The following is a 16509-nucleotide window of genomic DNA, read 5'->3' as shown; positions in this document are numbered from 1 at the left end:
GGACGGACCTCGTATGTAAGTTTGTTTTTCTCCTCATTGTGGAACGGGAGTTCGTCGTTGAGAACATTGTTGAGATACTCCTCCATGAACGCCATGGTGTTGGAGAAACGGTTCTTCTTGTTGTACCTGCTGTCGTCCATGTTGGAGTCATAACTGCGGAGGACAGGTACGATAACAAATTAACTCATAATAAGAGAGTATCACCTGAACAGGGACTTGAACCCTGGACCCTCAGATTAAAAGTCTGATGCTCTGCCGTCTGAGCTACACAGGCTTCAGGAGGGTTGTCTTTCGAAGAAAAAATTACATTTAAATACATATACACAACTTACAACCACGACAAAGTACCAGTACATTCAGACGGGCAGTTTATGGGCATCTACAGCAAGGAACATTTTATACTTGTGGTGGAACAGGACCAAAGCACAAATTTAAGACGACTATTTGAGTAAATCTCGATACTTTCAGACTTACACACTTAAATACACACTTCCACAGATAGAACTGCAGCATTAAAACACACTATCCAGGAGCCATAAGGGATCACAGTGAGGGTTCATAAGTGTCCAGTGACCTGAGAGTGAATGCAGCCTTCTTTTGTTTATAACTACTTAATAGAAATCTCACTCTAAATGAGAGCGTCGCCTGAACAGGGACTTGAACCCTGGACCCTCAGATTAAAAGTCTGATGCTCTACCGGCTGAGCTATCCAGGCTCTGTGAGGGCTGTGTTTTGGATGACAAATTTCCACAGAGTCAACTTTACATAAACTACCAACAACGTTCCACTATATACAGTCTTTGGGCATCTACGGCCAGGAACAAGGATACCTCTGTGAACTTGTGGTGGTTCAGTACAGTACAAGTTGAGCCCATTCTGTCAGTAAAGCTCGATGAGAACTTACTGACTCGACTCACTACCTGTGATGGAAAACTGACTTCAGAAGACACAGATCCGTGTGTTGATGTTTCACTTCTCATCCAAGAGGCTTCTGCAGTTCTGACTGACTAACTGAGGTTTCAGGTCTGTACCTGTGTTGAGAGTCGTTGTGTCAAACAGGCAGGTCGGTGAACCCCCCCCACCAGTTGTGGGTTGTTGGGGTCTGTGTGTTGGAGACCACCCTGCTATTGTGTGAGTCCTTATGGTCACTGGAGTTGGGGTGTGGTTGTGTGAGGAGACAACTTGACAGCACTGTAGGCGGCTGAAAGCTGGTGTCCAAATTCCACATGACCGATCCATAAACGTATACTTGTACACTATTCCCTACATTTATACTGTAACATTATATTGGTAGTCAACAATTTCCAGGTGACATATTCTATAGCTAAAGCAATTCCCGTAAATTCCCATTTCATCGAAGCGGTAATAAAAATCTACCAACTCTTTGATGGTGATGGACGTGGGGATCTCGGTCCAGAGGCGGGCAAACTTCACGGGGGTCACCAGCTCCTGGGGGTCCCGGTCCACGTGGGCGTGGAGCATGAGGCGACAGAAGGAGGCTCGCAGGTCAAAGGGCAGCGTCTCGTCCATCATGCACAGGAAGATGAGCTCCACGTCCAACTGCTTGGAGATCTCGTCGATGGCCAGATACTGACGGTCCAGACACATCCGGGCAAAGAGCTTCAGCTGGTACCTGGGGAGCGTGAGTGTCAGTTATATTAGAAATGATTTCACAGACGAGTGGGGCAATAGAGATGAAGATGTCCGAGTAGTTTACAGTTGATATTCATGGTTCCTAGAGGATAAATCTAAATGTATTTATCGACCCACCAGCTTTTACTTTAGCGCTTTCCACTGGGAAACAATATACATCATAAATAAACAAAAGTTGATCTAATGTAAAAAATGTAAACCCTTTTCTGTGGGTGAGGTAAAATACAGAAAGATTTATTTGTAAAAAATGGTAAACAACATCCACATTCCCAGATCTACGAGGGGATTTTCCGTGGACACCAGGGGGCGACATCCTCCTGTGTCTCTACCTGTAGTAGGTGAGGACGTTCTCATCGTGAGCGTTTCCCTGCCTCGCCTCCTGAGCAAGCTGTCGGATGCCCTTCTCCTGTCTCTCGTTGGTCTTGTCCGTCCACACCAGCCACACCTACAGGAAAGTACATCACGTCTCACACACATTTCTCTGTAGATAAATAGATTTGGTGTCTTCAGGAAGTTGGGTTCCACAGTGGGGACAGAGGACAGAGCGGGCAGACCCACCTCATCATCATCTCCATAGTCGTCCATCCCTATGTACTCCCCCTCCACACCACCAGGATGCAACTCCTTCGGGACTCGACGCCTGAAGCCAGCGAAACACAAACAGAGCTTAAATATTCAAAAGCATAATTTAAAGGACATTTACTCACGGTCTGAAGGGACGTAGCTCACGGCTCAAGATTCCTACTGATTCAGTTAAATATGCTAATGCTAACATAGCTATAGTCTGTATTATTATTATGTGGAAATGCTAATGCTAGCTTTGAGACTGTGGTGCCCCCTGCTGGTCAGAGGTATAAACAAATAATACGGAGAGAGTAACATCAATGTTAGGAACAACATTTACTTTACAAACATATGTTGTTATATGATATTAAACTACGTGGAACAAGATTATGATACTCGTTAATTTCATATCTATCATCAGCCCATAACACACAGGAATTTACTCGTTTAAAACTACTTCCTGCATCGGACGTCCTGTGTAACGTTCAGTTTTGTTTTCAAGGTTAAAGGTCCCCCCCCCTCTCTCCTCACTCTGTCTTGATGAGGATATCCTGGTTTTTGGGGTCCAGCACACATTTACAGATGAGCTCCTGAGTGACGGGGATGGCCACGTTGTTGGACACACACAGGTCTGACAGGTAGTCCAGAAACCTGCACAAACAGACACACACACACACATATAATATCTGCACATCTGACAGGAAGCTGACTCTCCCCCCTCCTCTCTCCCCCCTCATCTCTCCCCCCTCCATGTGTACCTGGGCTCTCGGTTCTTGCGGACCAGGCTGACGAAGGTCTCCACCTCGGTCTTGGTGATGTGCTTCTCCAGCAGCTTGCGGTTGTTGTGCAGCAGGGCGGTGATGGTGTCCTCAGCCAGGATGTCGTAACCGATCTGACTCTGCATCACACCGAACTGCTTCGCGATGTGCTCCTGAAAGGGGGACGGATGGTGAGAGAGCGGGTGGAGGGGACGATCATAGCAAACAAAGAGTGGTTCGATTCCAGTGCATGGATCATCATCATCATCATCATCATCGTCCTCACCTGGTTCTTCCGGTAGTCCTCCTGTGAGTGTCGGAGGACCCTGTAGCAGAGTCTGAGCATGTACTGGTAGGGGGAGTTCTTCTGGTCGGCCAGCTCCTCCAGGCGCAGCAGGGGCCCCTCGCCTCCCCCCCGGTCCTTGAAGGGAGCCTTCAGGATGCCAAAGATCTGAACACACGTGTGATGTCAGGTGTCAGTCACGTCCGAACATTTCCTCTGTTCCACGATCTCTTGTTTTTAAATTCTTGGATCTCACCTGTTTGAGGATGTTCTGCTCTCTCATCAGTTTCTGTCTCTCCCGGTTGGCTTTGGTCATGCTCACTTCCAGCACCGCCTGACCACTGTTGATGACATCAGCCACGAAGAAAACCACATCCTCCAGCAGCTTGATGGCAAACCTGAGCGACAAAAACATCACTGGATGTTAACTCTTCCTCAAGGTCTGCCGCGCTGGTCACTACGGATCTGTGTCGTACCTGCGATCGTTCTGGCTGATGAAGCCCTGGTTGAACTGGTCGACCACGGTGCTCAACATGGCACTGGCGTCATTGGCGAAGTCCAGATCTCTGATCTCCATGACAGGAACTGAGACGATGGCGAAGGCCTCCTTGTCCTCCTTCGTGGGACACGTTCCCAACTGCACGAGGCAGAGACACAAAGGTTAATACACGTCTCATATCATGTTTTAATGGTTATGTCAGACTTTGTCACGTAGTTTTCCTCTTGATGAACCACATCATCATAACTGGAAGAAATGAAAACTGTCCTCTTCTTTATTACTGTCATCACAGCAGCGTTAATCAGTTCACCACTTCAGATAGAAATATCTCAACTATTGGTTGGATTAGCACGACATCACGTGCTAATCCATCAACTTGTTGACCCTCTGACTTTTAATCAAGGAGGCCGACATTTGCGGTTTTCAACACATTTCAACAACTGTTGGACGGACTGTGATAAAATGTGGTTTGTGTTCCCCAGAAGCTGAACCGTAATAACGTTGTTGATCCTACGACCTGGCGCCATCATCAGGTCAACATCTGCATTGATCCGTTTGTTTCATGACCAAACAGACCCTCTGTAAAAGTAAAGATGAATTTCCACCATTCTCAGTTTTAAGAACTGTGTTTTTAATTTATATAAATATATAACAATTGTCACATGAATGTCATCGTATAATTACGTGTTTTTTCTGCTAAAATGCTAAAATTCTGCATTTTCCTGTAAAGTTCATGAGCACGTGAACACTTGTGCCGTCTCACCATGAGTCTGATGGGTCTCTCCTCGTCGATGTCGATGGGGACGTTGGTGCTCTGGATCCAGGTGTTGGTGCACAGGTGTCTCAGTCGCACGTAAGAGTTTCTGGAAGCGATCAACTCCGTTACACTTTGTTTCAGATCTCAGCTTCACCAAGCGTTTACTGTCGGTGGCTCCTACCGTGGTACGAAGGAGTCGGTCTTCTGCAGTGTGGTCGGGTCCAGCTCGAACAGCGAGGCGATGTCGTTCCCATGAGGCACCGCTACCAGCTTGTACTTGACCCTCTCGCCGTGGGAGCGCTTGTTGCTACGACTACCGTCAATCTACAGAGAGGTCAGAGGTCAGGGTGAAGCTGAGGAGGGTAGGCACCGTGTTTCAGTGTTGAGGAAGCCGGGAAAGAAAATAAATAATGTGACTAGTCATCAAAGGCTTGAGTTTATGAATAAAACACGTCTGCAGACTGATTTGCTTCAGACACTTTAAATCAGTGGTTCCTAACCCGGGGTGCAGATTTTCAAAAGGGGCTAAAAAGTGATTAAAGCGAAAGGAAAAGAATTGACAGTGACGAGAAGCTGACAGATCATGTGAATCTGTCAGCAGGCGACTTCAGTGCTGAGCTCACCGAGGTGGAGATCTCTGCGTTGTCTCCTTTATAACCTGGATTCTCCTACAACGAAAACAGTTACACCACAACATTAACTGACATGAGGTTAGGATCCATCCACCAACACCAAGGCTGACACCCTATCTCGCCATTTCAGTCAGCACACCCCATCCAGTGTTGCCGTGGTTACCTCAGCAGCCAGGTAGTTGCCAGTGGCCAGGTGTTTGAAGCGATAGAGGCTGTTCCAGTGTCCTGCCCCCCCACGACACGGGTCATGATGGACGACCTGACGGACCAATCAACACACAAACTGGTAAAAAAAAAAAACATGTGCATGTGCGTGCACGTAAATATTTGTGTTTTTGTGCGTGTGCGTACCTCGACCTCCCACAGAGCGTTGGAGCTGGTCGCCGAGGTCGCCGACTGTCTCAGCGTCGTCCGGAGGAAGACGTGGAGTTTGCTCTTGTACTCGTCGCACGTCAGGAACTTCTCCTGCTCGGCGTGAAACAAGCGCACCACATCGCCCTGAGAGAGAGAGAGAGAGAGAGAGAGAGAGAGAGAGAGAGAGAGAGAGAGAGAGAGAGAGAGAGGGAGAGAGAGAGAGAGAGAAGAGAGAGAGAGAGAGAGAGAGAGAGAGAGAGAGAGAGAGAGAGAGAGAGAGAGAGAGAGAGAGAGAGAGAGAGAGAGAGAGAGAGAGAGAGAGAGAGAGAGAGAGAGAGGGAGAGAGGGAGAGAGAGAGAGAGAGAGGGAGAGAAAGAGAGAAAGAGAGAGAGAGAGAGAGGGAGAGAGAGAGAGAGAGAGAGAGAGAGAGAGAGAGGGAGAGAGGAGAGGGAGAGAGAGAGAGAGAGAGAGAGAGAGAGAGAGAGAGAGAGAGAGAGAGAGGGAGAGAGGGAGAGAGAGAGAGAGAGAGAGAGAGGAGAAAGAGAGAGAGAGAGAGAGAGAGAGAGAGAGGGAGAGAGAGAGAGAGAGAGAGAAAGAGAGGGAGAAGAGAGAAAGAGAGAGAGAGAGAGAGAGAGAGAGAGAGAGAGAGAGAGAGAGAGAGAAGAGAGAGAGAGAGAGAGAGAGAGAGAGAGAGAGAGAGAGAGAGAGAAAGAGAGGGAGAGAGAGAGAGAGAAAGAGAGGGAGAGAAAGAGAGAAAGAGAGAGAGAGAGAGAGAGAGAGAGAGAGAGAGAGAGAGAGAGAGAGAGAGAGAGAGAGAGAGAGAGAGAGAGAGAGGGAGAGAGAGAGAGGAGAGAGAGAGAGAGAATAACAACGTTTTAAAGGACAGTTCCGCAGTGTTTGTATATTATATTTATATATATATTTATATAGGGTATAGAGTATATATAGTGTCGGTGAGTCCTCCTCACTCCTTTGAGGACTTCCTCTCTGTGGTCACTGAACATCATGAACAGGTTGATCTTCCAGCTGGTGTTGCAGTTCACTGAGTTCACCTGCAGGGGGAAGAAGACACGCTCATCTTTTCAAAGGTAGTGATGAATTATAATTTATAACATATTGTGATGCAAGTTGTTATTTTTCCATGAAGCAAAAACAACAAAATATAAACAGACTTAAAATCCCATTAACAATTAGTTTCATTGTGAAAGATCTGATACCACTCATCTGATTATTGAATTTTATTATCAGTGATGCTTCGGTCATATTATTTTGTGTATGTGTGTGTGTGTGTGTGTGTGTGTGTGTGTGTGTGTGTGTGTGTGTGTGTGTGTGTGTGTGTGTCCCTCTCACCTCCTTGCAGCCTGGATGGTCGGTCAGTTCGTAGTTTGAAGCGTGAAGCGGTTGACCGGCGTTCACCGGGTTCAGGATGACTTTATCTCCCACGACCACCTGCAACAAGCAACAAACACTCAACACTCATTATATCACTTCTATCACATTACTACCTTTACTACTTATTGTTTATAATATTTTGTCTGTTTTTCTTGCAGTGTGTCATCTATTTGTGTTTATAAATCAAGTAATTATAATAATACATATTATTATTACTGGCCTACAGGTGTCAGTAGAGGAAAGGGTCATTGGAAATCTGCTGTTTTTCTATTTACAAGTTTAAAAAACGTGTGTTATAATCGTAGCAGAGCAGTAAACGTCAGATCATCAGAATAATGCACTTCCTGTAGTGTGAGGATGTGTAGCAGCAGTTGTGTGTTTACATTGTCTCCGTTGGCGCGGAGCTTCCAGAACGGCTGGATGAAGAGCCAGGAGCCCTCGTTCCCCGTCCCGTCCAGAGTGACCCGCATGGCGTTCTTCTCCAGCAGAGCCGGCAGACGCTTGTTCACCGTCAGGTATTTATTACTCTTCATATGGAGCAACTGGAGACACACAGAGAAAACACACATGTATGTATTTTTCATAAGAGGACAACTGTGTTTTTCTGTGTCTCTTCATGAAACGTGATTCATCATCTTACTGCAACCTTTTACTTCTGTTGTGTAACGTCCCCCATCAAGGCGAGTCCTATTGTCAAGTGCATAGTCTGCACACGCCTGTGCTGCCGCGCGCCTGCCCTACCTGCAGCGCCTAGGCACACACGCTGCACACACACACAGACTTTCTAAATAGAGCTCAGAGCCACAGACAGAACAGACATCAGACTCACACACTGGTGGTTTGACACTTTTCATTCAGTTTGTGTTTGAACAAGCGAAGGTTCAGTTGCTGTCACTCAAACTGCAGGAAAAAAGAGAGAAACTGTAATCCTCTCCACTCCTTTGACAAACACACACATGCACACACACACACACACACGCACACACGCACACACACGCGCCGCCGCCACACACACACACACACACACAGCCTGTCTTACTAGATGTGCTGCTATCTGCTAGTGTCAATACTGACCTTGCTTCAGGGCTGTCATATGAGCACGTACATGAGCATACACGTGCACATACACACACACACGCACACTTCACAGTCAATAATATTTATTTTAACAATCTGATTCAGTTTCAACAGGAACCACACCCGACCTGTCAATGTGAGTGAGAGAGAGAGTGAGTGGAGTGAGTGAGTGAGTGAGTGAGTGAGTGAGTGTAGTCAGACAGGGTGTGTGTGTGTGTGTGTGTGTGTGTGTCAGAAAGAGTGTGTGTGGTGTATGTTTATGTATGTATGTATGTATGTATGTATGTATGTATGTATGTATGTATGTATGTGTGTGTGTGTGTGTGTGTGTGTGTGTGTGTGTGTGTGTGTGTGTGTGTCAGACAGGTGTGTGTGTGTGTGTATGTGTGTGTGTGTGTGTGTGTGTGTGTGTGTGTGTGTGAGTGTGTGTAGAGGGTGTGTGTGTGTGTGTATGTGTGTGTGTGTGTGTCAGAAAGGGTGTGTGTGTGTGTGTGTGTGTGTGTGTGTGGTGTGTGTGTGTCAGAAAGGGTGTGTGTGTGTGTGTGTGTGTGTGTGTGTGTGAGAGGGTGTGTGTGTGTGTGTGTGTGTGTGTGTGTGTACATGTGTGTGTGTGTGTGTCAGAAAGGGTGTGTGTGTGTGTGTATGTGTGTGTGTGTGTGTCAGAAAGGGTGTGTGTGTGTGATGTGTGTGTGTATGTGTGTGTGTGTGTGTGTCAGACAGGAACAGTAAATCATACATGTTGCCAGTGTAAAAAGGGGAGGGGTGGGGGGGTGGGGCGAGAGGTGTGAGTCACCTGGTTGTCATGACAGCGGGTGTCGCCCTGTCTGCACCACCTGACAAAGGCCGAGTGCAGTTTGAACACAGACGACATGCGTGTGTTTAGTTTACTGAGACACATGTGACGTGTTCAGACGTAACTTATAAAGACGTCCACGGACATATTGTCGTTAATGATCCACCATGAATAACTATATTAATAACTATGTGTTGAGCGTATTGACGAACAACTGTTTGCTACATGTGTTGTGACGTCTGAGTCCGTGTGATCGATCCAGTGTTCCAGCTGTTTTCTAATAAATAAATATGAATGATGGTGACTTTGTTTGTCTGTTGTGTCTTTACAGTCGTTCTGTGTCTATTTGTCGTCGTTTTGTCGTCATTTCACGTCTGGAATCTTTTTCCTGATCACATAAACCCCTTGAGCTCTTCAAATGAAATCTGTGACAATCGATGATAAAGAATCTTTAAACAAGTTATTCTTATTTACCTGCATGACAGTTCCATATTTTACAACATCCCCGTGGACCTTCTTGTTTTCTGTCTCGTTCTGCTTCTGCTCCAGGTTGGACGCATGCTGCAAGAGACACACACACACACACACACACAACGTTTAACATTGCCTTGTACAAAACTAGTGCAGCTTCTCAACAGTTCTCAAGTGTATGGAATGTGTGTGTGTGTGTGTGTGTGTGTGTGTGTGTGTGTGTGTGTGTGTGTGTGTGTGTGTGTGTGTGTGTGTGTGTGTGTGTGTGTCACCTGTAGTTTCTGCAGCAGGACCACATCAGCGATCTTGTCCTTCTCATGTTTGGCCTGTTTCGCTTTCCAGAACTGTTTCTGAGCCGAGTACCGACTCATGGGACAAACCTTAAACAGACAGTCTGAGTGACGACAGAACACAACACGACATTTAAAAAACACGAAGCACGACATATAAAAGCATCAAAATAAAGGTTTTATCATCTTTATTGTGTTAAGTTTTTGTTCTACACCTGGAGTCACATGACGCCTGGCTGTGATGTCACCTGATGGAGTGATTAGTTCCAGACAGATGATTGGTCAGTGGAGTGTGCACCTGAAGCTAATTGGCAGTTTGGGTTTCAGAACATCAAACTGGTGAAGCATCTGACATTAATCCTATCTCTGAGTGACTGGTTCTTCCACAGAGGATTGTTTTGGTTTCCTGCCCAGAAACCAAGTCTTCACGTCAAAGATCTGATGAACCAGTCAATCAACACACAGAGAACCCAACACTGTCGAGCTGTTCAGTGTCGGGAGCTGGTGGTGGTGACGGTCGCTCAACAGGAAGAGCTGCTAATGCGAACGTTCGCTGTGTAGCAGCAGCAAAATGCTAAAAAATAGCACCTTTCATTTACTGGAAAACTGTAAATCATTGATGGGAAACATCGAACAGGAGCAGAACAAGTCATGTGACACGTCTCCTGTCGAATCAAACTTTTCTCTCTCCGTTGGGTTTTCACTGAAACTCAGGATCAGCTCCAAACCAGCAGCAGCACAACTATCATCGCTGGAAACTGGAATTCATGATTCTCAGCTGTGACTCAGACGTCGAGCTGCCATTTGGAAGCCTCGAGTTTGGCGTTTTGTCCAACGACATCTTGGTCTTTTAAAAGTAACCAGCGCTGTGTCTTTATTCAGGAGCTGCATCCTTTGGAGGACGCGATTCACCGAGCCCACGAAGTCTCCATCCTAAAGTAGGACAGTCTAGTCTCACCGGCGCCTGCACCCATTGGGCGGTACTAGCTGTCAATCACACAGTAGCCACACCCCCAATACATACGGTGCCGGACGAGTGCGGGAGGAGAGAAATTCAGAAAAACAAATAGAGCTAAAAGGATACGAGAGAAAACCCAACGAGAGCGAGACGAGGTCAATATTTACTCTCCTCCAGCAGATCCTGTATCTTAATACCTTTCCCTGTGTGTGTGTGTGTGTGTGTGTGTGTGTGTGTGTGTGTGTGTGTGTGTGTGTGTGTGTGTGTGTGTGTGTGTGTGTGTGTGTGAGAGATGTTGCTCTGGATTTAAAGTTTGTTCTACTTCTAAACTAGTTCAACTGAGCGACGTCCAGAAACTCAAACAGAGCAGATGGTAACACGCTGCTTATAAACATGTGTGTGTGTGTGTGTGTGTGTGTGTGTGTGTGTGTGTGTGTGTGTGTGTGTGTGTGTGTGTGTGTGTGTGTGTGTGTGTGTGTGATATCTCTGATGATTTAAGCTGGAATCAAATCAGGCTATTTTTTTAGATTTCATACACGACACTGGAGGTTTTCTTGGAGCCGTCTGGTTTTTACAGCAGAGACGTGACTCAGAGTCGAACTCAACCGATTTCCATCAAATGACTTGAAACTTAAAAATGCTCGATCTCTATAACAATAAAACAATAAAAGTTCCTCCAGGCGTCTTCCCCACAGGTTTCAGGAGATGAAGAGCAAACACGAGGAACTGAACATTTTTACATGACGAGCGTGAGACGACCGACAACACGACATCATCGAGCTGCAACAACAACAACCTCGCTCCGCTCCTCATCTGTAGAGGGACTGAACGTCTCGACAGCTGAGGAGACGGGAACCGAACATTTCCCTGTGAGACAAACTGCTCACAACCAAGGACTGCAAATAAAGATGACACTTCTTTTAAGTCACAACATATCGTTCACTGATCTCAAATCATCTCAGATCTTGTAACCTGAGGTCCTCAGTGAAGGTCCGACTACTGGAAAACTCCTTCTCCACTCTTTACTTTACAGGTGTGTTTTCTCCTGGTTCTGAACTTACCATCTATTTCATTTATTTTATAATATTCTGTTTATCTTTTTTCTCATCTTTCTATATCTGTATTGCTGTGTGATCCTCAAATCGCTTTTTACCTGTTTACTCTTGATTGCCTCGAATTTCCCTTGCAAAGCACCTTGTAAAAGTGTTTTTAAAAGGTGCTGTAATAAAGTTTACTATGATTATTATAATTATAATAAACATGACCCTTTTCAGGAAGAACACAACCAGCATCATCCGGGGTTAGAACACAACCTGGATCAATTACAAGCGTCAGTTGTATAGAATCAATTAGTGAATTTACTCAGTGAAACGGGATCAACTCAATAAATAAAACATAAGAATAAAACTTAAAACGTTAATCCTGCAGCTGCTGTTTAGACTTTAACTAGCAGAGATTTATTCAAACATTTACACCCAGAAACAGCCGGGTCTGACCAACTGAACCCATATACACTGTGTATATATATATATACACATATACACTGTGTATATATATATAAACATATACACAAAGCACACACTCTGACCTCTGAACTTCTTCGGAGGATTCTCCAAATCTCCGGCGGCGGGTTCGACCACACAGCGGTCATCTACCAACCTGTGGGTAGAAAGAAGAGACGTTAACCACGGCGTCGGGAGCTGAAGGGTTCAGCGAGGGGATTTCTCACCAGCGCTTCAAACACATTTTTGTGGGTTTTTATAACTTCAAAGGACTTTTTCAAGGTGCGTGGTGGATTTAGGTTCAGTTTGAGGAAGGCATTATGTTAATGAGGAGGGGGTGTAGGGGGTCATTAGTGTAAATCCCTTCTACCATCAGTGTTTAGGAAACAGGTGGTGGTGGGGGGGGGGGGCGAGACAGACACACACACACACACACACACAAGCTCCTTTCAGGCAGCAGACAGAGTGGATTACCTGTCCATTCATACACACATTAACTGAGTGAATGTAGTTAACTGCAACTGAGGCCAGGTGTGTGTGGTGTGTGTGTGTGTGTGTGTGTGTGTGTGTGTGTGTGTGTGTGTGTGTGTGTGTGTGTGTGTGTGTTGTGTGTATCTGAAACAGAGCAGGAAGGTAAAAGTTGACTTCTGAATTCCCGATGTGGTTGAATTGTCTCAGGATCCTAATCACACAGGATGTGACTGGTTCATTGCTTCAGTCGACGGCCAAACCCTTTACAAACCAGTTCAAAACCAAAACCACAGCCTGTAAACAAAGCAGGTCTCCGCAAATGATTGTGAAGAAATATGAGAAGCGTCTGTCAAACGAGCTGCTTCACGAGCTCGGCGCAATTAAAACATCAAACTGCGACGGCCGTCAGCCAATCAGACGAGGGCAGACCTCACACAGCCCAGAGAGCTGAGCTCCGAAAGGTTCGACTGCAACTTTCACTCTATGAAATAAAAGATTCTACATAAAAGATTGTCTTGTATTTCAATTCATTGAAGTTCTACATATTTGGTTTTATATGTGTTCTCTTTTAATCTGTAGTTCTTTGTTATACAGGTTTCATAGAAACCTTTGTACATAAATCGTATTGGAAATGTGATACTTCTTGATATCAGTGTTGGCATCGGCTCAATAAAATCCATCAATCAGGCTCTAGTAAATATTTCTGATTTTTCTGTTCAGGCTCAGAGATTACTTCCAGAGAAATTAATGAAAATATGGAAACATTTCCTGGTTCGAGAGAAAAGAAATATGATCAAAACTTAATGAACTTTGTGAAAAACATTTTTCTTTCCTTCCTTTTGTTCTGCTCCTACATTTCTCTTCTCGTCTTTCTTTCACTTTCTGATATTTTCCAGACACGTCTTCACTTTTCTCTTCTTCGTCTTTTCTCTCTCTCGTGTGTTTTTTTCCGTCATCGTTGCTTTAACCTCTAGATTTTCCTTTGCATTCCTTCTTTTTCTCCCCCTCTTCACTTACACTCCTTCAATCTTTTCCTTTGTTCCGGTCTTTTCACCTCAGAGGTCTTTGTCTTCTACCGCCCACAGAGATGACAGCAGCCAATCAGGTCTTTTGTGTGGCGTCCAGGTGTGAGCGTGTCTTTGAGGACGTCTCGGGTATGTGGACTTCATCAGCTCAACTGAAATGCTGCTTTCTCTCTCTCTCTCTCTCTCTCTCCCTCTCTCTCTCTCTCTCTCTCTCTCTCTCTCTCTCTCTCTCTCTCTCTCTCTCTCTCTCTCTCTCTCTCTCTCTCTCTCTCTCTCTCTCTCTCTCTCTCTCTCTCTCTCTCTCTCTCTCTCTCCTCTCTCTCTCTCTCTCTCTCTCTCTCTCTCTCATTGAATCTTTTTGGATTTAGTTTTCTTAGAGTTTTTGCGTCACACTGATGATTTGTGATATTTCACGTCAGTTCATCCTCTGAACCCGTTGTTTTATTTCTCTAGAGCTGCTTTCGGACATGAACTGAACTACAGACACTTTCCAGATGTTTTCTGGAGGGGCTGCACGTGACAACACAAACGTCCGAGTCGGTTGCTCTGGAGATTTTCTGGATCTTTTCCTGCCGCCTCGTAGTAAAATGTCCGAGTGAGTCTATGTGAGAGTTCCCAGTGAGCGAGTGGACGAGTCGGTGAGGATTCGAACACGTGACGGACGCGTGGTTTGTTTTTGTTTTGCCTTCCCCTCTCCCTCCCCCCTGTCGTGCAGGACACCAGATTTGAATATGGATCCGGACATTTGAATACATGCAGGTGTTTTCCATCTCTGCTGAGGGACTGAACCTGAGGGACGAACAACCTGAGGGACGAACAACCTGAGGGACGAACAACCTGAGGGACGACAAACCGGGTCCGTTTGGTTTCAGTGTTTCTGTCTCAGGAAGACAAAGGTACGATCGGGAACATCTGAGCTCAAGCTTCAGTTGAAAATGTTCAATGTTCAGCTCAAATGTTTCAAACGGTTCTTTACTCCAGATCAGACTGAGACAAGATTTACTTTATGGAGCTTAACTTGTGAACAGAGACCCTGAAATTTAGGGACTAAAGAATTTTGTCTGACATACGTCTCACGTCATCACCTACGTGGGCGGAGTCTACCTATACTCGACTCTGATTGGTTTGTAGACGGCGTCTGATGTTGGCGTGTTGTCAGGTGTGGGGGGTAGTAGTCTTTCTGTTTGAATGGAGAACATGAACGAGGCGCTTTATTTGGTTGCCATAGTAACATCATGATGGTATCACTAGCAGCATCAGCACCTTCAGGCGCAGTACTCCACAGTACTACAGTACTCCACAGTACTCCAGTACTCCTCAGTACTACAGTACCACAGTACTCCACAGTACTCCTCAGTACTACAGTACCACATAACTACAGTACTACACGGTACTACAGTATTCCACAGTACTCCACAGTACTACAGTACTCCACAGTACTCGTCACTAGTTCAAATGCACGTGAACGTCCTCATGGTTCAAACATTATATCGTTGGAGGTGAAGACTGCAGCTGTTTCTTCTTCTATTGTTTAATGCTGTCTCTACTTCCTGTGATTGGTCCAGAAGTCATTCCAGAGAGTTATTTGAGCTGTTCGGGATCAACTGGATCAACTGGTCTCAGAGCTGCTAACGACTGACGTCCTGAAACAGACTTGGAAGTGATCAGGCTCATTTGGCAGCACTTTGATCAGAAGATGAAGTTCTCCTTGTTCCTGACGACTCCTCAGGAAGTGAGAGGAAACGGAATCATCCCCAGGGCTTCACTCCATTTTATCTCCTCCTGACAATTTTGTAATGAATAGAATAATAAACCATCAGACTCAAAGTCTAACTTGATGTGCAAAGAGCTTCTGGCCTGTTGGTCTGGTCCGTGGCCCTGGTCCTGTCTCACCTCAGGTTCAGACTAAACTGAAGAGTCCGAAGGTCGGAATCAAACAAGGTGTGAAAGAGTCCTGACTCCGTTCTTTGTGATTTTAGTGTCCGACCTCAGGTGGGTGGTGTTTTCTCTGTTTGATTAAACGGGTGGAGGTTCTGGATTATTTACATTTCTGCTTCCTGACTTCCTGCCAGGAGCTGTTACCATGTTTGTGGTTAGCAGCTTAAGTGGTTGACTGTTAACTGCAATGTCCCAATATTATACAAATAATAACAAACTAATATAAGATAATACTATTATGACACTAATATAATAACAAACACTTATTTGAGTAGTGTTCTTCACCTAATACAAAAGTAAATTATAATAGATGTGATATTGCCTCGGAGATATAAAACCCTGCAGGTCTATTTGAAAGGTTTTAATTTTCTATTTGAAGGAAAATAAAGTTTGTTTTCTTCACAGTTTTGGTTCCACATCACAAATTCAGGGTCAGAAGATGTGAGTCGACTTCAGAGATGAGCTCCTTCACTTTCACTTCTGTCATGATGAACAGAGCAGAACGGAACCAACACTGAGTTTGGGGGCTGATGTCCATACTTTAAAAATTTGTCAATATATTAATATAAAAAATAACGTGTCGATGATTATTATTACTTCATATCAGTAAATAAAGATGCTGATAATGATTTATCTGTCAACAGATGAATCAGTCAGACAGATATTTTCTGACTTTCTTCGAAGGAAACAGGAAACGTAAGAGATTAGCGGGCTGACGAGCGATGAATGTCCGGAGGGAGTCGAACACGCTCTGACCTTTCAGCTATCGGGTCGACCTGATTAACAGACGTCTGAACTTTATTCTGGAGGCGACAGGAAGTCAGTGATGTGACGTTAAAACTGGGATTGTGTTGTTTTCTTGCAGTTTCCAGCAGCTGCAGAGTGGAAAAGCGAAAAACTCTCTGTTCACACCTGCGTTAACTAACCCACACACATCCTCGTCAGGAGAAAGATCATTCAGTGTGTGTGTGTGTGTGTGTGTGTGTGTGTGTGTGTGTGTGTGTGTCTGTCTGTGTGTGTGTGTGTGTGTGTGTGTGAAGCTGCTGTTTTCACTGAGCGAGTGAAAGTCAACGATGGAGTGAGGAGAAACTG

General features: G+C 45.3%; 1 protein-coding gene and 2 non-coding genes across 3 annotated transcripts in view; all 3 read right to left on the bottom strand.

Annotated features, from left to right (window-relative positions):
- itpr3 (inositol 1,4,5-trisphosphate receptor, type 3) overlaps positions 1-16509 on the bottom strand; it is a 37575-nt gene that overhangs the window by 18185 nt on the left and 2881 nt on the right. The window contains exons 2-21 of the mRNA XM_035159721.2: positions 12070-12140; positions 9506-9627; positions 9237-9323; positions 7276-7434; positions 6851-6949; positions 6469-6552; positions 5498-5644; positions 5310-5405; positions 5138-5182; positions 4696-4838; positions 4521-4620; positions 3735-3895; positions 3515-3656; positions 3262-3426; positions 2976-3148; positions 2749-2868; positions 2212-2293; positions 1983-2098; positions 1382-1633; positions 9-153 (exon numbers count right to left, since the gene is read on the bottom strand). Of these exons, the coding sequence (XP_035015612.1) occupies positions 9-153; positions 1382-1633; positions 1983-2098; positions 2212-2293; positions 2749-2868; positions 2976-3148; positions 3262-3426; positions 3515-3656; positions 3735-3895; positions 4521-4620; positions 4696-4838; positions 5138-5182; positions 5310-5405; positions 5498-5644; positions 6469-6552; positions 6851-6949; positions 7276-7434; positions 9237-9323; positions 9506-9627; positions 12070-12140 (2509 nt within the window). The remainder of the gene's footprint in view (positions 1-8; positions 154-1381; positions 1634-1982; positions 2099-2211; positions 2294-2748; positions 2869-2975; positions 3149-3261; positions 3427-3514; positions 3657-3734; positions 3896-4520; positions 4621-4695; positions 4839-5137; positions 5183-5309; positions 5406-5497; positions 5645-6468; positions 6553-6850; positions 6950-7275; positions 7435-9236; positions 9324-9505; positions 9628-12069; positions 12141-16509) is intronic.
- On the bottom strand, positions 202-274 carry trnak-uuu. The gene has a single exon. It is a non-coding gene; the product is annotated as a tRNA-Lys (tRNA).
- On the bottom strand, positions 643-715 carry trnak-uuu. The gene has a single exon. It is a non-coding gene; the product is annotated as a tRNA-Lys (tRNA).

The sequence above is a fragment of the Hippoglossus stenolepis genome, chromosome 6, assembly GCF_022539355.2.
Source record: "Hippoglossus stenolepis isolate QCI-W04-F060 chromosome 6, HSTE1.2, whole genome shotgun sequence".
NCBI classification, from domain to species: domain Eukaryota; kingdom Metazoa; phylum Chordata; class Actinopteri; order Pleuronectiformes; family Pleuronectidae; genus Hippoglossus; species Hippoglossus stenolepis.
This window is presented reverse-complemented; position numbering and strand designations above follow the sequence as displayed.